General features: G+C 50.9%; 1 protein-coding gene across 3 annotated transcripts in view; it reads right to left on the reverse strand.

The window, feature by feature from the left end:
* Positions 1–22,899, reverse strand: part of RASGRF1 (Ras protein specific guanine nucleotide releasing factor 1) — a 100,290-nt gene that overhangs the window by 51,416 nt on the left and 25,975 nt on the right. For all 3 annotated transcript variants that reach the window (XM_070775236.1, XM_070775234.1, XM_070775235.1), the window contains exons 3-8: positions 18,450–18,597; positions 13,577–13,669; positions 10,827–11,080; positions 4,630–4,709; positions 1,346–1,539; positions 931–1,040 (exon numbers count right to left, since the gene is read on the reverse strand). In XM_070775236.1, coding sequence (XP_070631337.1) covers positions 931–1,040; positions 1,346–1,539; positions 4,630–4,709; positions 10,827–11,080; positions 13,577–13,669; positions 18,450–18,597 — 879 coding nt within the window. The remainder of the gene's footprint in view (positions 1–930; positions 1,041–1,345; positions 1,540–4,629; positions 4,710–10,826; positions 11,081–13,576; positions 13,670–18,449; positions 18,598–22,899) is intronic.

Raw genomic sequence — 22,899 nt, forward strand, 5'->3', positions numbered from 1 at the left:
TTCCATCTCGCCTCCCTAAACTCCAGACTCAAACACAGACTCTCTCTCCTTGTCATCTCCACTGCTGTCGTCCATCTCAGGCCCAACACACCCCCAATAAAGCTCCCATGAAGCAAAGCAGACCCCTTCAACCTGCCTCTCCAGCAGCTTCTACACCTTGCATCGTGGCAGTGCCATCCTTGAGGCTGCTCAGGCTCAGACTCCCTTTCGACTCCCAGGTTCTCTCTCTGTCCTCTTATCTCATCCATCAGAAACTCTAGTGGGTTCCCCCTTCAGAAAACACTAGAGTCTGAAGCTCCTTCCCTCCACACCGCCCCGCCCCCACAGATGGGGAATCCCTCCCCCACCGCCTGGCTGTGGCATCCCTCCTCCCTGGTCCCTCTGCTCCTGCCTGGGCAGAGACTGCGCCCCAGGGACTGACGGAAAGCAGGGGAGGCCCTGACTATGGGGCTTCGGCTTCTGACAATGGCCCAACCATCGCCTGTCCACCCACAGACACTGCCTGCTGCTGAACAGAGCCTGGGATACACGAAGGCCCAACACTCGGGACCCCATGGAGCTCCTACAGCCACAAGCATTGACACATCGACACTGGAGAAACAAGGAAATGGGCAGAGAGTGTCTGCGAGTCCCGGAGATGGGTCCACTGACTGCCCAGGCCCTTGCTGGGCCCCACCTGTGCCAGGGACAGCAAGCCACCCATCCCATCTGGCCGGTGCCCACCTGGACTGGAGCCGTAAACCCCTCAGACTGCTCCTGGGGATTCTGCCTCCAGGTGGGACAGGCTATGGGTCCCCACCCCTCGAAATCTTAAGCAGAAACATGAGTTTTGGCCATTTGGGCTCAGCGAACTCCCGGTGGGGGCACCCTCAAGCCTGGGTCTGCCCCGTGATGTGGGTTCCCTGGTGTGGGGACCCGCTGCAGGTTTACCTGGACAGCTCCTCCAGTTTGGACTTGGCATAGTCCAGGCTGTTGCGCTCCACGTGCTCATGAGGGGTGTGTGCCAGGAGCTCGTGCAGCGTCAGGATGTACCTGGGGATCTGTGGGGGCGGGGAGGTGAGGCAGGAGAGAGGTGGCGATGAAATGAGAGACAGGGGAGAGACAGATCCCCGGAGAGGGATGGGGGCGCAGAGACAGGGGTTCTCAGCACCAAGGACCTCCACTGCACTTCCAATCTCAGACTCTTCCGATCTCAGACTTGGAGCCAGGGTCTTGGGTGGGACGACCCCCACCCCTGGGCTGTCCCGCAGGCCAGTCTCTCCGCCGTTCGCACCCCTCCTGACCCCACCGCCCAGCCACCCATGTGCGCATGCGCCCTACCAGGGCGGCAGGCGGGGCGGCGCACCTGGAACATGGGGTAGGTGAGGAAGGTCTCCAGCGTCCTCTCCTCGCAGTCGGGCTTGGCCTCGTAGTGCTTGAGCAGCTTGTCAAAGTCGCGGTTCTGCTTGCAGTGCGCCAGGATCTGCAGGCTGTACTGGTGGTTGCGCACGAACTCCTGGTAGATGTTGAGCATGGGCAGCAGGATGTCGAACAGGTCGGCTGCAAGGAGGCGGGGCTCAGTGGGCAGCGGGGGCGCCCTCCATGTGCGGTGAGGGGCTGACGCCCTCCCCCAGGCCCTCGGCCTCCCCAGACCCGCTGGGGAGGTCCCAGAGAAACCCCCTGCCTTTGGAGCTGACCCTGGCCCCACCGCCCTCTCCTAGGAGAGACAGGAAGGCCCCAGGCACTGGGATCAATCACATCAGAACCACAAGGTTTGGAGCCCTATCTAGTCTGACACCTAGAGGGCCAGAGAAAGCAGGTGTGGAGGGTGCTGTGGGGTGCCTGCCCCCTGGGCACCTTTTAGGACACAGGTGCTTCTTCCCTGGCTGTCACCAGTCCCAGTGGCTGTCAGCTGGGTCCTCCCTGCGTGGGAACTGCTCTCTGCCAAAGGAAGCTGCCCTGCACAAGCTGGGCCCGTGACTGTAAGGGAGGGGGCTGTGAAGGCCGGCCCCTGCCTCGACTGGGGACCTCTCTGAGGGGCCACCTGGGTTCCAGAGTGCCTGTGGGGGTTGCCCTTGGCCTCTGTTGTAATTACATCCCCCCAGTGCCCTCCTCCCTCCAGGGGGCCTCCCTCCCAGAGTGTCCCATCTGTGACTGGGACCTGTCAGAGGCCACAGGGTGAGTCAGCAGCTGGCTTGGAACCAGGTTTCCCGACTCCCTTGTTCCAGGGCTTTCCACCTCATGACATGCTTTCCTGAATCTCTATGCCCTCACCTGTGGGTCCCCTGTCCCTGCCCTCCCAGCTCTGCAGCCCCTGCTGGCCCATCAGTCTCAACCTCCTGTCCTTCCAGCTCTTGAAAGCCCAAGCCTGCCCTTCAACACTTGGTGGGATGGGATGGAGCCTTTAAAACAGAGGTCCCCCAACCTCCCGGACAGCACCTCCTGTCAGATCAGCAGCAGTGTTAGATTAGAAATAAAATGCACAATAAACATACTGTGCTCGAAACATCTTGAAGTCATCCCCCCAGTCCTGGTCCGTGGAAAAACTGTCTTCTATGAAATCAGTCCCTGGTACCCAAAAGGTTGGGGACCATTGCTCTAAAACATCAGCTTACTAACCCCATTAAAGAGAAAGACCATGCAGCTAGTGATGATTATACTCAGTGAAGTAAGTCAGACAGAGAAAGACAAACTCCATATGATATCACTCATATGTGGAATCTAAATATGACACGAACTTATATACAAAACAGAAACAGACTCACAGACTTAGGGAACAGATTTGTGGCTGCCAAGGGGGAGGGGGATGGGGGATGGATGGAGTGGGAGCTTGGGTTTAGCATTTGTAACTTTTTACATATAGAACGGATAAACGAGAAGGTCCTACTGTATAGCACAGGGCTTCCCTGGTGGCTCAGTGGTAAACAAGCTGCCCGCCAAGGCAGGAGACATAGGAGACTCAGGTTTGATCCCTGAGTAGGGAAGATCCCCTGGAGGAGGAAATGGTTACCCACTCCAGTATTCTTCTCGGGAAAATCCTATGGACACAGGAGCCTGGAGGGCTACAGTCCATGGGGTTGCAAAGAGTCTGAGCACCCATACATCCAGTGTATAGCACGAGGAATTATATTCAATAACCCATAATAACCATAATGGAAAAGAATATTATAAAAGGAACATATACATAGGTATAAGTGAATCACTTTGCTGTATAGCTGAAATGAAGACAACATTGTAAGTCAACTACATTTCAATAAAAGGAAAAAATTTCCTTGTAACAAACTCTAAGTGGGAGCTCTCATGCAAGGCATCCACCTATCCAGGGGATCATCTCATCAATCCTACGAGGACAGAAAGTACAGCCTTTTTCTTTTTTCTAGTGTATATGTGTGTGTTTGCTCAGTCATTAAGTCGTGTCCAACTCTTTGTGACCCTATGGGCTGTAGCCTGCCAGGCTCCTCTGTCCATGGAGTTTTTCAGGCAAGAATATAGGAGCAGGTTGCCATTTCCTCTTCCAGGGGATATTTCTGACCCAAGGATAAAACCATGGCTCTTGTGTCTCCTGCATTGGCAGGCCTGTTCTTTACCACTGAGTCACCTGCTTCTTCTTTTGACCTTGGAGAAAATGGGTCTCTTTGACCTGAGAGAAATAGAAATAGCACTCGCTCCCTGTGGAAGTCTCCTGGCCTGTGGGCAGGGGAGCCTCTCCTCTCTCAGCAGTCCCTTCACCTTCCTGAGCCTTTTCCCTTGACTCCACAGCAGAACTGACACAACACTCACCTTTTCCTGTTGAATTAGGTGGAAGGAAGATGCTACCCAGGGTTGGAGAGACAAGATGTGAGAGGCACTCCTATACATCACTCTCAGGAGTGAGGACTTGGAGAGAAATGTGACGGTGGGTACAGAGCGGGGAGTCCACCGCCCTTGTTTCAGCCATTCAGCCTCTGGACACCTATCTCAGGGAACTGCTCTCTACTATGGAGACCACCTCACACATAGACACTATTGTTTCTAGTAACAGCAAAAAGGCAGAGCATCTTTAAGAGCCAAGAAGGGGGAGATGTCTGTGTAGACAGTGGCAGATTCACAGGGCCCTGGAGCACTACACAGTCATCAAAAAGCATGCTTCAGCTTGAGAAAATGCTTATGCAATAATGTTAAGTAAAAAAAAAAAACCCACAGTAAGATTCAAATTCTATATTCAGTATGTTTGCAATTATGTAAAATGGGAAAAAAAATCACCAAGATCTATGCATAGAAAAAAGAATTGGAAGGAAACAAACCCAAGTGTTTACAGTAGTTATCTTTGGGAAGCAGAACTATGGCTGATATTTTTAACCATTTCCTTCTTTTCTGGATTCTCGAATTTTCTCAAATGGGTACATATATTTTATTTTTAAAAAGGAAAAACAGATAAACTAAAAATATATCACTTCCTCCCAGAAATGTAGCTTTTGCCAATTTGTTTTTCCTCTTCTGAGCCCTCTGAGTGTTCCTGGGAGTTTTTAAAGGGCCCCTGTGGTACATTCTGCAAGGACAAAAGTGTTGCCAGCTGGGGTTTGGGGGGGAGGGGGTGGCCACTGTAGAGGGACTTCCCAGGTCAGGGTGGGGATGGAGGGGCAGAGGACCCCTGCCAGGGCTGCTACTCACCCAGGACCAGTGTGGGCCAGCTGGAGATGCGGGCCTTCAGGCCTTGGTAAAAGATCTGGTGCAAAAACATGATGGTCTCGCTGCAAGAGAAAACAACAGGGTTAAGCTCAGGCCAGGACATCCTGTCCCTCCAAGCATCCCCTACCACAAGTTAAGGAAATCCTCTCAGGTGACACTTAACCTGAAAACCAGTTCAGTGGGATGGACTATGTAATTTGTGGGGCCTGATGTAAAACAAACAAGCGAGCCCCTTGTTAACAAAATGGTTAAAAATTTCAGGATGGGGTTTCCCTGGCGGTCCAGTGCAATGCAAGGGACACTAATGCTCTTAGGACAAGAGCAGAGGATGGAAGGCGCTGGGTGGGCGCCCCTGGGCTGCGAGGCACAGGAGGCCAGTAAGGGGCCTGGACCTCATGTGCACGGAAGTCCTGAGAGGCACGGGGCTCCTGGACCCTGGATGGGTTTGGAATTCCCTGAGCACCCCCACTCTGCAGAGAAAACACACTGTGTGAACAGAGAAAGAAAAGAAGGAAAGACTGAAGAGAAAAAGGGGTGAGGGAGCTGAGAGGTGGGGGTGGTGGTAAGAGAACAGAACACAGCGCCTGGGCTCTGCAGAGCAAAGTCTGTACTGGTCACACCCCCAGGACGTTCAGAAGGGAAGGCTGGGGCCAGGGGGGCCTTTAACAGGTATCATTGGAAAAGATCCTAATGCTGGGGAAGACTGAAGGCAAAAGTAGAAGTGGATGATAGAGGATGAGATGGTTGGATGGTATCACTGACTCAGTGGACATGAGTTTGAGCAAGTTCCTGGAGATAGTAGAGGGTAGGGAAGCCTGGCGTGCTGCAGTACAAGGGGGTCGCAAAGAGTCGGACACAACCGAGCTACTGAACAACAAAGTAGTGGAAACATTCCAAGTTCTCATTCCTGAGTGTGGTCCAGTCATTACCGTGAATTAACTATCATTTCCCTGAAGTCCCAAGAGAACAGGCCCCCAGGGGTGGTGACACAGTGATTTCTGGACTGGGGGCCCCATTTGATGGCTGAAGTCATCTTCAGTTTTCAGGCAGAGAGTCTGCAACAGATGTACCTGTGACCAGGCTGATTCTGCCTGTTCATGGCCCTTGAACTAGTCATTGAACAGATAAACAGGCACCGTGCCAATCTGAAGAGCTTTAGTTGTCCACATGGGAAGAGCCTTTGGAAAATTCAAATGAGACGGATCCGGGGTGCATGGCAGTGCACAGAGGGGTGAATGTGGGCCCTGAAGTAGGGGAGGGTGGAGGTAGAAAGACTATTGGGGGTTCCTGAGGAGCCAGGAGGTGATGAATGACCCCAAGCACTGACAGCAAGACTCAGGGCCCCACTCCCAGGAAACGGTTTCCTACGGCTGCAGGAAACACCAGGGAGGAAATCCACCCTCTTAGATTCCAACAGGGCATGGACTGGTAGAGTAGCACAGTAGGAACATGATAAGCTGGGACTACAAAAATACAGTTGATGAAGGCTCCCTTTTCCCTTTGTATTGGCCATTTGAACATCTTCTTTTGAGAACTGCCAAGTCCTATTTACTATTTTCAGTTTTATTAATTTAAACTAACTCTTCATGTTAAGTGTATAATGGAACATCTACATTGCAGACTTTTTTTTTCTCAGCTATTTTCCACTGATTTTGTGTTTACTGTCTTTTAAAGTTTTTCTACTTTGCCGTGAGGTGTACCATTTTCTTCTTTTTTTTCTTCCTGTTTTGAGCATGTCTTTTCCCACTCCTAGATTGCATACACACTCATCTGTATTTTATTTTTTACATATAAATACTTAACTAGGGGACTTCCTTTGTGGTCCAGTGGTTAAGAATCTGCCTGCCATGCAGGGGACACAGGTTAGATCCTTGGTCTGGAAGATTCCACATGCTTCAGAGAGACTAAGCCCATGTGCCACAACTACTGAGCCTGTGCTCTAGAGCCCAGGGGCCTCAACAAGAGAAGCCACCACGAGAGAAGCCTGAGCACCACAACTAGAGAGTACGCCTGCTGCACCTAGAGAAAGCCCATGCAGCAACGAAGACCTGGTGCAGCCAAAATAAATAAGTAATTGTAAAAATACTTAACTCCAGTTTACTTTGGTGTAGCTTGTGAATAAAATATATAAATGTAATCTTTCTCTCAGTTTGGTTAGCCAACTGCCCCATTTTATTTATCCAATACTCCAGCTGTTTCCCCTGCTTTCCAAAGCTGACTTTATTGTTACTAAATTCTCAAACATGTGTAAGTCTGTTTCTGAACTTTCTATTTTACTTTGATGGTCTATTGGCCTGTTCTGGAAATAGTGTCGGGCTGTTTTTGTTACTTTTAATATGTTTATAAGCCTATAATATATTTGAATTAATGTAGGAAATGTTACTTTCATTGTTCTTTTTTCAGAACATGATTATCAATTTACATGTATTTATTCCTTCAGATGGACTTTAAAATCACTCTGCTAGGCTGAACTTCAATTGCAATTATATTAACTTTATAGCATGTTTTGGGTGAAATGACATATTTATGACATGGAATCTTGCCATCCAGAATGCTGGCCCACTTTCTGTTTTTGTACAGCCTGCAAGTTTAGAAGGACTTTTATAATTTTAAATGGTTGAAAAAAATCAAAAATGCATTTTATGGTAAGTAAAAATTATATAGAATTACCATTTTAGCATCCATAAGTAAAGGTTTACTGTAACATAGCTGCACCCATTCAACCAATCATTAGGATTGCCTAAGTCCACCTGCTTCTGACAGAGACCCTCTGGCCCTCAAGATCTAAAATATTTACCATCTGGCCTTTGACAGAAGAACTCTGCTGAGACCTAGTTTATGTGAATGCTGTCCCTGAATTGTGCAGTGCACAGCGAGGGCAACTGTATTCTACGGCCCTATCCCTCCCCACAGCTTACTTAGAGTGCACCAGGGAATCTAATACAAAAGAAATCGTTATTTAAGTGTGATGAATGCTACAAAAGAGGGCCCTGGAAGCACACAACCAGGGAAAAGAAGCCAACGGCGACAAGGGGAGTGGGGTAGTCGGAGACATCCAAGAAAAACATGAAGGAAGAGTAGGAGAGAGCTGTTGTAAGGAAAACAGGGAGGACAGTAGGGTGGGGAGAATTAGAGGGAGAGGAAGCGACCTGTCTACTTGGGAAGCATTCATTTTTCCTGGTTCCCTTCTTGAGCCCAGAAAGGAGTGTGACTCACCCAAGCCATTCTCAGATCCACAGGGCTGGGCTGGAAGAGGAGGGCAGAACCAGGCCTCTTCACTCTTGCCCTGCTCTCTACCCATCCCTCCTCACTCCTCAGCCCATGCAGACATGACGAATGGATGGCAGCATACTCCCCTACGGAGCCTCACCATCCTTCTCAGCCCGGGACTCCCAGCCACCGCCGATCAATCAGAGTGGCATCAAGGTACCAACCATCTGTCACCCAGGTGGGATGTTCTCATCACGGGGCCATGCCTGTGGTTCCCAGCACATGTTGCCGGGCAATGTTTTTATTAAAGGGAAACAGTCCAAGTCTCTGCACTCATTGTCTTGGGTAAACAAAATCTGCTGCAGGTGTTTATTTCAAAGATCACTCCTCCCCTACCCTCCACCCTCCACTATTGTAGAAACACACAATTAACCCCCTCCCCAGCTCTGTAGCACCCTCCAGGAATCTGCCAGCCTGGAGAGAGCCCTCTTTCTTCTCAAGGACTTCTTTTAAGGAGCTCCAGCAAATGAAATCACCAAAGTAGCATCAGGTTTCTAGTGTGGCTGAATCATTGAATTCATTTTGGCCTAAAAGCAAACCCAGGGGGAAGTCACGTGTAGAAATGCCTTCTAGTGAGTGGGCTGGCAGCCTCTGCCCTTGGCCTGTGGCACACACAGACCTCTGTGCTGTGGTCCAAGGCAGGGAGACCCCAGAGATTCACAGCACTTACCCAGCAAGAGGGGAGGCACTTACCCAGCAAGAGGGGAGGCTGGGTTCACACGCAACAGAAAGTTCCCAATAGCGCAGAAGTGGGTGGGGGCAGTGCGTGCCAAGACCTGGGTTGTGATGAGCACGCGTTGGGGAAAAGGAGGATGGGGTAAGTGAAGATCCAGCCCATCATTTAATAGGGCAGCAGGGGCAAGCAGAGGCCTTGATGTAAAATGGAACTGAATTAAAGTCACAGCCCACTGGAACCCTGAGAATGTCCCATCCATCACCTCTCTGAGCTCTGATGCCAGCCTGATGGGGCATCTCCCAGGATCGGAAATCACTCGGGCCAAGTGCTCAGAGAGCCTGGCATGAAGCCGGCCCTGCAAAGTTTAACGTGGTGAGGGCAGTCCAGAACATTCAGTCATGCACAGAAGCTGTGCAGTGCTGCTATTTTTTAATGAAAAAATCAATTAAGCTGGTCTCTGCTCACAAAAAGCAAAGTGGTTAAGACAGTGACATTTATACTGTCCTATGCACACAGTGGGTCATGTGCTGAGGTATGAACGATAAGAAGGCAGTCATGTTCAGGACTTCCCAACTGGTCCAGTGGTTAAGACTCTGCGCTCCCAAATCAGGGGCCTGGGCTCTATCCCTGGTCGGGGAACTAGAGCCCACATGCTGCAGCTAGGAGCCTGAATGTCACAAGGAAGATCCCACATACTGCAACTAAGACCTGGCACAGCCAATTAAATACATTAAAATAAGGCAATTTTGTAAGGCCCAGTGATTCAGTTTCTATAAGGTTTTCTGAGGCTAGAAGCCGCTCCCCTCCTTCTGCTCCCACCTCTACCGTGTCCCTGTACCCTGACATCTCCTCCACATCCATGAGGTCAGCCTGGTCCTTCTCCCAGCCACCTTCAGCATCTCAGCTCAACCTCTCAAAATCAGACCTGCGTCCCCTGGCTCCCCCATCTCCTCCCAGGTGATACATAAGTCCTTAAACTTGCTACAGCACCCTGGCAGGTAAAGGGGCAGAGCAGGGCCCAGGGGAGGTGACCCTGGGTCCCAAACATCTCTGCATAATACCTGGATGAGGCAGCTGGAACTAGTGAAGTGACTGAACGATGACTATGCTAAAGGAAGTGCAGCTGAACGAATAACCTGGAGCACATATGATTTACGTTCATTCCTAGGTGAGAATCGTTTGTAAATAGCGCTCTGTTGATGTTTTTATGTTTGTTGCTTTTACCTAGTTTACTCCATTTTATTGGCTACCACAAAGCTCCTTTAAACCACTTCCTAAGACTGCCCTTTTCAAAAGAGGTGGACAGCAGAAGGGCAACCGTCAGCTCAGCCTTTTGAGGCACTTCCAATCCCACACAAACACCCAGGGTCACCATTTGGGAAAAGTGACCACTTTCATATGGCATGTGCGTAACGCGGTACAGAGCTGAACTCTAACGAGACTGAGATTTCTAAAAATTTAGACCTGTTTCTTGATCATTATGACGGTGCTATTAGGGTAGAGGAAAGGAACATGCTTGGTTTTTTGTAGCTTGATTTGTAACTTGTAAACATTTAGTTCAACTCCTGTCCCACGTGGTGCCAGTGGTAATGAACCTGCCTCTCAATACAGGAAACATTTAATCCAGGGTTTCTCAACCTTGGCTTGATTATTTTTATTGATTGATTTTTTTCTGGTGCATAGGATCTTAGCTCCCTGACCGGGGATCAAATCTGTACCCCTTGCAGTGGGAGCTCAGTGTCTTAACCACTGGACCACCAGGGTATTGGCACGATTATTTCTGGTGGAATAATTCTTTGCTGGGGCGGCGGGGGGGGGGGGGGGTACTGCTCTGTGCACTGTAGGATGTTGAGCATCATCTCTGACCTCTACCCACTAGATGCTACTTGCAAACTCTCCCCCGAACCCCCACACCAAGTTCTGACAATCAAAAATGTCTCCCGACATTGCCCCAGCTGAACCCCTGAGTTTAGACATCTACTCTGTGGGCCTCTATCCGTATCCTGCCCATAAGGGTCAGAACACTGGCTTCTAGGCCCGGGGCCTCAGGAGGGCTCCTTCCTCTCTGGGCTCAGTTTCCTCCTCAGCACTTGGTGGGAACTAGAGGAGGGCTTGCGCTCAAGTTCAGTGCTGGCCAGGCTCCTTCCTCCCGCCTTGGCCAAGCACTTCGAGGAAGTGGTGGTGGTGGTGGTGGTGGTGGGGTGCAGGCAGGGACCGAGGTTCAGGTGCTCACCTGTTCAGGAAGATGCTGCTGACGTCGTCGTGCGTGATGGGGGGCTTCTTGGAGCTGGCGGCCATCCGCAGTGGGCGCAGGAAGTTGTTCACCAGGATGTGCAGCTGCTGCACGTACTCGGCCTCGGCCTCCAGCATGCTGAACACCACCTGGTTCCTCTTGCGCATGCTGTCTGCGTGCGGTGACCGGATGTAGTCCTGGATGATGGTCTTCCACTTGCGCCGGCATAGCCAGCCCCGCAGGAAGCTCTGCACCTGGGCGCCGAGACCGGGGGAGAGCCGCCCATCAGCCTCTGCTGCCCGGGTCCTTCCAGGACCAAGGCTCTGTTGTCCCCTGTGCTTAGGGAAAGAGCTCAGGCAAAGGTAGGCCTGGTGCCCCTGCCTGCGTGGTGCTGGGCGCGACTTCGAGGCCCTCCGAGTCCACTCTCCATCTGTGCCCTGAGGCTAAGGAGATGATGGCCAGACTCAAAGTGTGTGGTTCCCGGACAGGCAGCTTCAGCATCTCCTGAGATTCTGTTAGAAATGCCAACCCCAGGCCCCATCCCAGACCTCTGTGTTCAAACCAGGTCCCCCAGGTTTCTCTGGTAGCATCACCAGACGGAGGGAAAATGTGGCTCCAAGTCCCCACCATGGGAGGGGACTCGAGAAGAGAGAGCTGCCAGGCTGTGCCAGGTGGAGCTCACACTTCTCATCTAATGACTGGCCTGAGAGCCCTGAAGTTTCAATTTAAGCTTGTCTGGACAGAGGGCAATTATCACATTGAACTGAATATGGCAGATGAGTTCATCTTTTGCTTGGACCTCATCAGCAGGCGCCAGAGGCTCTCCTCTGCCTCCACGGGGAGAAATGAACACGGTGACTTGAGTCGGGCTACTTGGCTTGGCCACGTTTTGGCGAGAACTTGGGAAGGGCCTTGATTCCCAGACTCAGAGGACTGTGTGAAGATCTGCATGCTTCCAATCAAGGCTCCTCACCATTCCTGCTGCTGAGTTGTGGGCAAGCTCAGGGGCTGCACGGGGAGGGCCCAGGGCCCCAGGAACAAAGGTGCTGCGTGGTGCTGTGTCGGGGCGGGGATTCTGGGGATCCAGGGGCTGCCTGTTGAGGTGCTCATCAAAATACTATCAGCTGAAAAGGGCACTGGCCATTTGGCCTTCCGAGTGCAGACCTGTGGCCACGGCCGTCTGCCCTGGGGAGGAGCGGCTTGACTTCGTCACAACAGCTCTCTCTGAAGATAAGAAGCCTCTCTGGATAAAGGGTGAGGGGCTTGCTCAGAGGCCCCAGAAGGGTGACAATAAAAGGAGGACAGTGCATTTCAGCTGGATTTAACAAAATGTTCCCACCAGAATGGCTATCAAAATGGGCCGGGAAGTCCAGTGGGGCCATGGAAGACAAGGCAGACCAGCACATCCCTGTGTGGGTAGGGCTTGGTTCAGACCCCTGGTGGCACTAGTGGCAAGTCCCAATGTCCATGGGGTACCAGGGGGTCCTATGGATCATAGGTGGGCAGGCAGCTGGCCTAGGGCCAGCAGACACTGTGGGCAGGAGGCAGGCCCGGGGCTGCGAGACCTCCTGCTTTTCCAAGAGATGGTGTGTCCCAGTGACCGAAGATGTGGGCTCTGGAGCTCAGCGGCCAGGGTTGAAATGTCGCTTTGCCAATACCTGGCTGTGTGACCTAAGCAAGTCACTTTGCCCTTATGGGCTTCTGTACCCTCATCTGTGAAATGCAGACAATAATCAAACTCCAGAGGGCTCTCAGTTCGGAAGAGATTAATCTGCATACATCTCCTAGAATAGTGTCTGGCACATAGAAAGTGCGTAAGGGATGTTAGCTCTTTCTATTTCTGAGTAACCAGAAATACAGGCTTTTTTTTTTTTTAATGTGAAATGTTTAGCGTTTATAGCACCGGCAACACATTAAAAAGGGGGAAAAAAACACCGTATGGGCTAAAAACCCCAAACACGCTGGGAGGCTGAACTTGGCCTGTGGGAAGCCAGTTTGCAGCTTCTGGTCTGTATGGTGCTGGGGTCCTTTTATGCTCTTGACAAGGAGGGTTTTCTGGTTTCACTTGTTTTTCTTAGGGTGAGTCAGGCTCCCCTGCTTCAAGTTTGGCCAGCTGCAAACACAGACCATGTTCTTCCCCTGCACAGGGTGGCCCATGATGCTGGTCAGTATCCCCGCCACTGGGCAGCTTTCTGGTACCTCCTGAGATGTCCACCCCTTCTGGACTCCAAAAGCGTAAAACCAGCTGGACCAACCCTGGTGCGTCACAGAGGTCGGTTCCCATGCTAACCTCTGCTGGGGACCGAAGGGTACAGTTGGGAGAGGCAGTGTTTGCAGGACAGTGGCTGGGGTGAGGCAGGGCAGTCAGGCACGCAAGGTTTGGAGGATGGAAGAGTGGCCTGGGGTCTCGCTGAATCTGCCCAGGGTCGTGAGGAAAGCTCTCAGCTACGAGTCTCACAGCCTGGGTTCCTGCCCTGGCTCAATCCACTCTTTCACCTTTTGGGGCCTGGGTTTTCCTATCTATCAAATGGGCTGAACCACCCCACCTCACAGAAACAGCCAGAAGAAATGGCTCGAGAAGGTGCCGGTAGGAGATGAGGGCTACTGGTTCTGCCTTTAGAGTGGAAGTGGAAGGCCACACTGGGAGCAGGGGGGCAGCAGGTGGACGCTGTGGACACGGGGCTGTGCGGGGGTGGGTCTCTCTAAAGAGGACCGGGGCAGCTTCGCCAGCCCTGAGGGACGGTACAGACCTTCTTGATTTTTTTGATGTCACTGTCTTCGTCGTTGGGGGTGACAGTCTGGGTGGACTGGATGCGCTCATTGTCCTTGAGCAGAGATGCGATCTGCAACAGAGACATGGGTCAGCTGCTGGGGGTGGGGGGGGGGCGCTGCGGCAGCGGGCGGAAGTCCCACCCCTCCAGGCACCACCAGGCGCAGCGTGGTGGGCAAGTGCCCTCCCACGCACTCTGTGAGGCCAGGGGTACTGCAGCTCCTGTCCGCCCGAGGTCACAAGCCGGACATCTGTGAGTGAGCACTGGACCTGGTGCCCGTCCACCCGGGTCCAGGGCAGCTGGGATCTGACTCTGAGTGACCCTGGGCAGGGCACCCTCAGGGCTGCAGGCAATCCCTTTGTAATCTGGGAGCTTTGGTCCAAATCTGTGATCATCTTCCTTACTTCCTAAACCTTCAGTCTCTTTATCTTCGAATTTCTATTGTGGTAAAATAGACATAACATAAAATTTACTGTTTTAACCAGTTTTAAGTGCACAGCTCAGTAGCATCAAGTTCATTCGCACTGCTGTGCAACCATCTGCACCATCTGTCTCCAGAACTTTCTCATCCTCCCCAACTCTGTCCCCATTTAAACACTAACTCCCCAGCCCCTGGCACCCACCATTCTACTTTCTGTGAATCTGGTCTCTAGGTACCTTGCCTAAGTGGAATCGGACAGTATTTGTCTACCTGTGTCTGCCTTATTTCACCAGCATAAGTTTCACCTGTGTCATACCAGGTGTCAGACTTCCCTTCCTTTGTAAGGTTGAGTAATATCCACTGTATTGTTGTTTTGTTGGTCAGTAGGGTCTAACTCTTAGCAACTCCATGGACTGTAGTCTGCCAGGCTCCTCTGTCCATGGGATTTTCTGGGGAAGAATACTGGAGTGGGTTGCCATTTCCTTCTCCAGGGGATCTTTCTGACCCAGGGATCAAACTGTTCTCAAGCACTGGCAGGCGGATTCTTTACTGCTGAGCCACCAGGGAAGACATCCATTGTATATACAAACCCTATTTTGCGATCCATTCACCCATCAATGGACACTTGGGTAGTCCCTTTGTTTTTTCAAACAAAACTGTCCTGGAACCCCAGCAGGACTTCAGCTGGAAGTGCTGCTGGCTTGGCTGTCCCCTCCCGGGACAACCCTGAAGGACTTCTCTGACTTGGAGCTCTCTTTGGAACACAGCCTGGGAACTGCTGGCCTAGAAAAATGGAACAGCCCTTTAAATGAGCGTTGGAGCTGATCTAAGAATCTATATTTGCCAGATTTGGGATCAGACAGGTCTGCCCAGCTGCAAGAATAAAGCCAACACAGGATCACCCAGAAGAGGCGCCTTAAGCCACACTGTGGCCGGGGGCCTCAGGCAATCTCAGGTGGACAGGCCAGTGGTACAGCCTCCCTGGTGGGGCTCCATCACGCCACCCCAGAGTCCGCAAGTTTCTGCTGGGGATCCCTCACCAGGGCTCCCAGGGCTTCGAACTTTCTCGTGAAAATGCTGACATGCATGCATACTAAGTCACTTCAGTCGTGTCTGACTCTTTGCAACTCTATGGACTGTAGCCTGCCAAGCTCCTCTGTCAATGGGATTCTCCAGGCAAGAATACTGGAGTGGGTTGCCATTTCCCTCTCCAGGGAATCTTCCCGACCCAGGGATTGAACACGTGCCTCTTGGTCTCCTGCAGTGGCAAGTGGATTCTTTACCACTAGTGCCACCTGGGAAGCCCGAAAATGCTGATACTGCCTGTGTATTCCATCACGACTATGGTATCTATGGGGGAAGGACCATACCGTTTCATTCATTCATGGGTTCCGGGTGCCTAGTGTGGGGCTGGTGCCTGACAGATATTCATTGGCTACAGAAATAAGTTAATTAGAGAAGGGTTAGAACCACAGCAGTGACAAAAACCTCAACCACAGGAAAACGCCACAGTCACTGAGCCCCACACAGCCCAGGGGACTCCACAAACACCACCACAAAGCCTCCGCTCCTCTTCAGCGCACGTGGCTCTGTCCCCTCAAGGCCACTTGCTGAACTGCAGAATGAATGGGCTCTCACAATTGAGCGAATTGAGCACTCTGAAAGCAAAATGGAACAGTTACCCGCTCTCCACTCTCGGGTTGCTAAAATTACCCCAGCCTATGCTTGAAGAGCGGCTGAAAATATCTAACTGAGACATATTCAGCGCCGACACAGGCTTTTCTTCTTTCTCCCCCACCCCCCACCTTTTATTTCGATTCTCTGGGAACATCTGCACAGTGAAATAAAGGCTGGTTCTTTGATCTGTATTTTAAAGGGCTGAGGAATACATGCGAACACACACACGCACAGGCAGGCTCTTAGAGAGCTGAGAGATGCAGGAATGCCCAGTCAATGCCCGCATTTGACCTGATTATTATCACCTTCTGCTTTCTTTGCTACTTTTGAGCTTTGCACGTGGAACCACTTTTTTTTTTTTCTTTAGCATGGTGGGTTGTGTGTGTGCATGTGCTGTGTGTGTGTGTCCGTCCTGTATTTAAACCTGGCACTTGTCTCAGAAAGAGGCATTCCAGGACATCCACTCAGCAGGGACCAGGGCAAAAAATAGACGCAATTAGGTCAGGCACTATGCTGCATGCACAGTAGCACTGGCAGCCTTGGAGCCTCTGTTCAAGGATCATCAGGTCTGGGGTGGGGGGCAAAGCTCTAGTGAGGGAGTTCCAAGCCTGGGACCCCGCACAAGTCCTGGGCTATGGTCCATCTCTGCCTGGAGCAAGGGTCAGGTGAGCCCACGGAGGCAGCCTTTCTCCGACCCTGGCCGGTCTCTTCTGGAGATGGCTCTGCTTTGGACCTCGGTTTGCTTGCTAGATGTCCAGGGTCTGCTCATTTGACCCTTGTCAATGAAGGCCACGCAGGTTGGGGACTTTAGCTCACGCCCAAGTCACTGGCTAGAGTCTAGCTTCGGCTGCCTGACCAGGCTCAAAGCCAGGTGTCTCTGCTGGACCCTGTCCACTCGCCACCAGTGGTCTGGCTTCCTTGATCCATCAGAGGAAAACCCCGCTTGCCACCCCAACTTTGAGACAGGGTGCATCGGTTTCTGCCCCATCCTGCTCCCTCTCAAGAGGCAGTGTCTTTAGTCCAGAATGCATTTAGTCAGAGCAGTCATTCACGGTGGAATTAACCCAGGTGTTTTCCTCTTTGTTAACTGCCAAGGTTTTACTAAGACCTTTGTAATTCTTGTTTTTCAGATAGCTGCCACACAGCTCAGTTCTTCCTCCCTTTTTTTTCCCTTAAGTTTTTTGATCTTGTCTAGCGACATGTGGGATACAGTTCCCTGTGCGTGTGTGCCTAGTCACTCGGTCTTGTCCAACTCTATGGGACCCTATGGACTGTAGCCTACAAAGGTCCGTACAGTCAAAGCTATGATTTTTTCCAGTAGTCATGTATGGATGTGAGAGCTGGACAATAAAAAAGGCTGAGTGCTGAAGAATTGATGCCCCTGCATTTTGGGGTCTCCCCTGATGGCTCAGATGGTAATGAATCTGCCCACAACGTGGGGGACCGGGGTTTGATCCCTGGGTCAGGAGGCTACCCTGGAGAAGGGAATGGCAACCCACTCCAGTATTCTTGCCCAGAGAATCCCACGGACAGAGGAGCCTGGTGGGCTACAGTCCATGGGGGTCACAAAGAGTCAGACATGACTGAGCAATTAACACACATTGTGACCTCCTGGTGAGATGAGGCCGTGAGAGGCGATCAGATCATCATGTGGAGGTGTGAACAGCTGGCGAGGGGTATCTGTGGGCTGAGAGTCAGCATCTCTCAGGTAAATGAGAATTGCTGGGATGCTGTTAAAGTGCAGGTTCTGACTCGGGATATCTGGGTGAGACCCCAGGTTCTGCATTTCTGATGGGCCATATCACACTTTGAGTAGTGAAGGTCTAGAAGACTTAACCTAGCAAGACTAGAAGACTAGTTCTAGAAGTTTTGGAAGACTTTATCAGCCTCCACACGGCCATGGCAGGCAGAAGGAAGGGATCGTCTTGGAGCTGAGCCTGAGCCCACACTCTGAGGACTTACCAGCCATGCTCTGGCCCCACACCTGCCCCTTAGTCCATGTGGTTGTCAGAAGATTAACCAGGAGCTTGCCAATCAGTGACCTCACTTGATCTTCACAGCCTTGTCAGCTAGCGATAAAAAGCCTATTCTTCAGAAAGAAGGTTGAGCGCCAAAGAATTGATGCTTTCGAACTGTGGTGCTGTAGAAGACTCTTGAGAGTCTCTCGGGCAGCAAGGAGATCAAACCAGTCAATCCTAAAGGAAATCAACCCTGAATATCCATTGGAAGGACTGATGCTGAAGCTGAAACTCCAATACTTTGGCAACCTGATGTAAAGAGCTGACTCATTAGAAAAGACCCTGATTCTGGGAAAGATTGAAGGCAGGAGGAGAAGTGGACGACAGAGGATGAGATGGTTGGATGGCAACATCAACTCAAAGGACGTGAGTTTGAGCAAACTCTGGGAGATAGTGAAGGACAGGGAAGACTGGTATACTGCAGTCCATGGGGTTGCAAAGAGTTGGGCACGACTTAGCGACTAAACAACAACATAGACAGAGGTGCAGAGGGACTGGGGGACTTGCTTCAGGTTGCAGCTGTTAAGAGGCAGGGGTGGGCTTTGAACCCAGATCTGACCACCCGACCTTTCTACTGGGCCAGCATCACTGATTTTAAGTTTGAGGCTGGCATAGCTGTGGCTGGGAGAGGGTCCCTCCTGCCTACCCTGTGCCTCCCTGAACCTGGGGAGCCCGGGTGTGAGGTTGGAGGCTGGGATCCCTGGCCAGACTCCTCTGCTCCCGGGGTTGCGGTCACCTCTGCCTTCAGTCGCTCGATCTCCACCTCCCCATCCTCGATCTGCTGCCGCAGCTGCTTGGCCACCGTCTTCTCGGTCTCCACGATCTGCAGCAGGTGCAGGTATTTTTGCATCAGCGCCTCGTGCTCCGTGGCCAGGGTCCGGTAGCTGTGGACAGAGGGAGAGGGCAAGTAGGATGCTGCACCCACAGGAGCTGGCTGCCTCTCTGGGGTCACCAATGACCTCCCACTTAAATTGAGAGGACACTGTTCAGTCTGGAATCTACTGACATGACCTTCCAGGTTCCCTGGATGCAACTGGTAAGTGGTGTGACAGCTTAGAGACAGTGGCTTTTGTTTCAAACTCGGAAGCCACTTCACACAAGTTCTTTAAGTCCCTAAGAACTTATGGGGGAGACCCTCTTGGCAAAATGGGACAATAATTGCCTCCCTACAAGCCCCCAGGATGGAGATGAGGATCCCAGGAGGCTGAGGGCAGGGAAACAGCTTTGCTCTAGGAGAGGGGCTATGTGACAGAGGTGGTGGGCAGTGGAGACCGGTCCCTTGATGGTGTCAGAGAAGGAGGCTCTGCCCAGTGGTGCTCTGAAAGGGCGGGGAGGGGTGGCGGGAAGAGCTGGCAGCTCTCCTCAGGGCGGTGGCAGGGGCAGAGGGTGGGCAGAGGACCTGATGCCCGTGCCTGGAGGAAAACACCTGATTCTCAAATCAAAGCTCCATGCTTGTTCCCCCATCCCCTTCTAGAGGTAAACGACAAGCTACAAGAGAGAACTCTTTGGTTAAAATAAGGCTTTGGTACATCTCTTATAATGAATTTAAACTAGAATATCAGGTGTTAATGTTTTCCCAACTTCCCAAGAGGCTGAATTATCTTGACTTGCAAAGGAAATGCAGTTGAGAACAGGAAGGACTCCGTTTTCACACCGCTGGTCTCTCCTCCTTGCTCCACCAGTGTGAAAATTCAGAGCCTTCATCAGTTTGTTCTTAGCGGTGCTTCAAAACTGGGATCTGGAGTCTTATTGGCAGGACGGTTCGGTCTGTTTGTGCCTCCCTTTCTTCCCTTCCCCTGTCTTCGCTGCCTGCCTCCCTTGCCTCCTCCTCCCCCAGTTTTCGGTTTTAAAAAAACGTTTTATTGGAGTATAACTGCTTTACCGTGTTGTGTTAGTTTCTGCTGTACAGCAAAGTGCTTCGTCGATATGTATACATATATCCCCTCTTTTTTGGAGTTCCTTCCCTTTTAGGTCACCGCAGAGCACTGAGTCGAGTTCCCTGTGCTGTCCAGCAGGTTCTCGTTAGTCATCTGTTTTATATGTAGTAGTGTATACCTGTCTATCCCAATTGCCCAATTCCTCCCCCTGCTCCTGCCCCTTTGGTGTCCATAAGTTTGTTCTCTATATCTGTGACTCTATTTCTGCTTTTCAAATAAGTTCATCTGTACCATTTTTCCAGATTCCACATACAAGTGATATTATATGAAATTTGTTTTTCTCTTTCTGACTTGCTTGACTCTGTATGACACACTCTAGGTCCATCTGCACCTCGGTGCAGCACCGTCTTTATAGACTCACAGATTCTCAGAGCTGGGAGGAAACTCAGGAATCACGAAAGGCCAACTGTCTAATTTTATAAACAAAGAAACTGAGGCCCAGAGAGGGGAAGTGACTTGCCCCCTTGAATGACAGTCAGTCACTGAGCGTCGAAGCTGGAGCTGGAATCGCACCACAGTTCCTGAAGAGTCAGGTCTGCGCTCTCCACGTGGCCGTCCGGTTTCCATCTAGTTCTCCTTACTGAGCTCCAGACCACAAGCCACACTTGGTATTACATTTTATACATTGCTGTACAGACACATAGCCCAGAGGCATCCCATAATCTAGACTACTATGCATACAGTGGCAGAGTGCATTGTGTCTGTACCTGTTCCTATACCATGTGCTTATTTTTGTACATACCTTGTTTCTACTATGTTGTGTCAAAGTGAAAGTGTTAGGCGCTCAGTGGTCTCCGACTTTTTTGTGGTCTCACGGACTGTAGCCCGCCAGGCCACCATGGAAGCCCTAGGGGCAGCCAACCTGGTCCACAAATTAAAGATGCCTCTGAAAACGCATCTAGACCTGCACGCTCGGAGCCAGACTGGACCCTGCTGGCTTCTCTCAGCCCTTCAGTCTGTGCTATGGTTGTCCATCTGCATAGCATCTGACTTGAAGAGCTTCTGGGTGGCCATGGCTTCTGGGTTGGCAGCAGCCAGGGACAGCTCACTGTCTCTCTGCAGGTATCTCATGGGCCAAAATGACCACATCTCTTAGACAACTTAACTGTAGCCTCAGCAGCTAGTTTTTGTCTTCCCCTTAAATGTCCTGGCCCAGAGCAAAAAAGCCTGTGTCCGAGTCCAGTGTGGCCTTGGCAAGAGTTGAGGAGTAAGAATTGGTTTGGGACTTCTGGTCCCTTCTTTTTCTTCTTCCAACCTCTCTTCCCATTCTCTTTGAAAATAAAACTTTCCCTCAGAAAAGGATCAGACATGTTCCTTTGTGAATGTGTTACTCACTCAGTCGTGTCCGACCCTTTGCAACGTCATGGACTCTAGCCTGCCAGGCTCCTCTGTCAATGGGATTCTCCAGGCAAGAATACTGGACTGGGTTGCCATTTCTTTCTCCAGGGGATCTTCCTGACCCAGGGATCTAACTCATGCCTCCTGTACTGGCAGCCAGATTCTTTACCAGTGAGTCACCTGGGACACCCACTCTTTGGCATAGCTGACCTTAAGATAGGGAGATTCTCTAGGTGGGCCTTACCTAATCACATGAGGCTTTATTTTACTTATTCATCTAATTTATACAATTTTATTTGGCTGCACTGGGTCTTAGTTGCAGCCCCGAGGCTTGTCAGATCTTAGCTCCCCGACCAGGAATCAAACCCACATCCCTTGCATTGGAAGGCAGTGTCTTAACCACTGGACTACTGGAGAAGGCCCCACATGAACTTCTTAAAATGGAGAGCTTTCTCTGGCTGGTCACAGAAGGAGTGGTCAGAAATTTGGGGCTGGAGAACGATTTGGTGAATCACTGTTGGCTCAAGGATGGAAGGGACCACATGGCACGGAATGCCAGACTGCTGTGCTACAGGATGGAGCTGAGAGCCTTCCCTGACCACCAGCCAGCAGGGATGCGCTCCTATAAGAAACTGACTCTTGCCAACAATAGGAGTGAGCTTGGAAGCAGAGACATCTCCAGAACTTCGAGGTCAGAAATTTGACTCCTTGATTTCAGCCCATGACCTCTGTGCAGAGATCACAGCCAAGTCTCAGTCCAGAATTCTGACCACAGAACTGAGAGAAATGGGTTTGGTTTTGAGCTACTAAGTTTGTGATCATTTGTTCTGCAGCTGTAGAGAACTAAAACATGCTAATAGACATAATTTGTTTTACAAATTTGAGGGGAATTTGGGAATGGGAAGCACAGACCGTAAATGTACAGTTTGATTGAGGTGGATAAATGCATATGCCCTGATTGAGATAAAGAAATCCCCAACACCCCAGAATTCCCCTGTGCCCCTCCTCATCAATCCACACCCCAGAAGTAGCTACTTTTGGATTTCTGTCACCACAGTTTAGTTCTGCCTGTGTTATTAGAATTTTAGATAGCAGGATTCAGACAGCATGTACTGTCTTATGTCTGGCTCTTTTACTCCGCATCCTGGCTATCTGTTTTGTTACACATATTTGCAGTGGGTTCCTTTTTATTGTTGAGCGGTATTCTATCGCAAGGATGTATCAAGGTTCTTTCCTACATCTGCCTGTTGATAGACACCTCAGCTATTTCTAGTTTGGGGGCTCTTGTGCATAAAGCTGCTAAGGAAATTTGCATGCAAGACTTTCTGTGGATGTTTTTTATTTCTCTCGAGATAAATACTAGGAAGTGGAACTGCCGGGTCACAGAGTAGGTTAATGTTTCACTTTTAAAGGAACTGCCTAATGATTTTTCAAAGTGGTTGAACCACTTTATGGTCCCACCAGCATCGTGTGATTTATAGTTATTCCACCCCCTCTCCAACATTTGCTACTGTCAGTCTTTTTTTTAAAAATTTCTTTGGCTGCGTCAGCTCTTAGTTGTGGCAAGAGGAATCTTTGTTGGGTCATTCGGGGTCTTTCACTGTGGCACAGACTCTCTAGTTTGGCTCGCAGGCTTAGTTGCCCCTCTGTGTGTGAGATCTTAAGTTCCCCAACTGGGGATTGAACCCATGTCCCCTGCATTTCAAGGTAGATTCTTAACCACCGAACCACCAGGGAAGTCCCCTTTATGTATACTTCCAATACTTATCTGGGCTTCCCTGGTGGCTCAGCTGGTAAAGAATCCGCCTGCAATGTGGGAGACCTGGGTTCGTTCCCTGGGTTGGGAAGATCCCCTGGAGAAGGAAACAGCTACCCACTGTAGTATTCTGGCCTGGAGAATTCCATGGGGTT

This window comes from Bos indicus, chromosome 21 (genome assembly GCF_029378745.1).
Source record: "Bos indicus isolate NIAB-ARS_2022 breed Sahiwal x Tharparkar chromosome 21, NIAB-ARS_B.indTharparkar_mat_pri_1.0, whole genome shotgun sequence".
Taxonomy (NCBI): Eukaryota; Metazoa; Chordata; class Mammalia; order Artiodactyla; family Bovidae; genus Bos; species Bos indicus.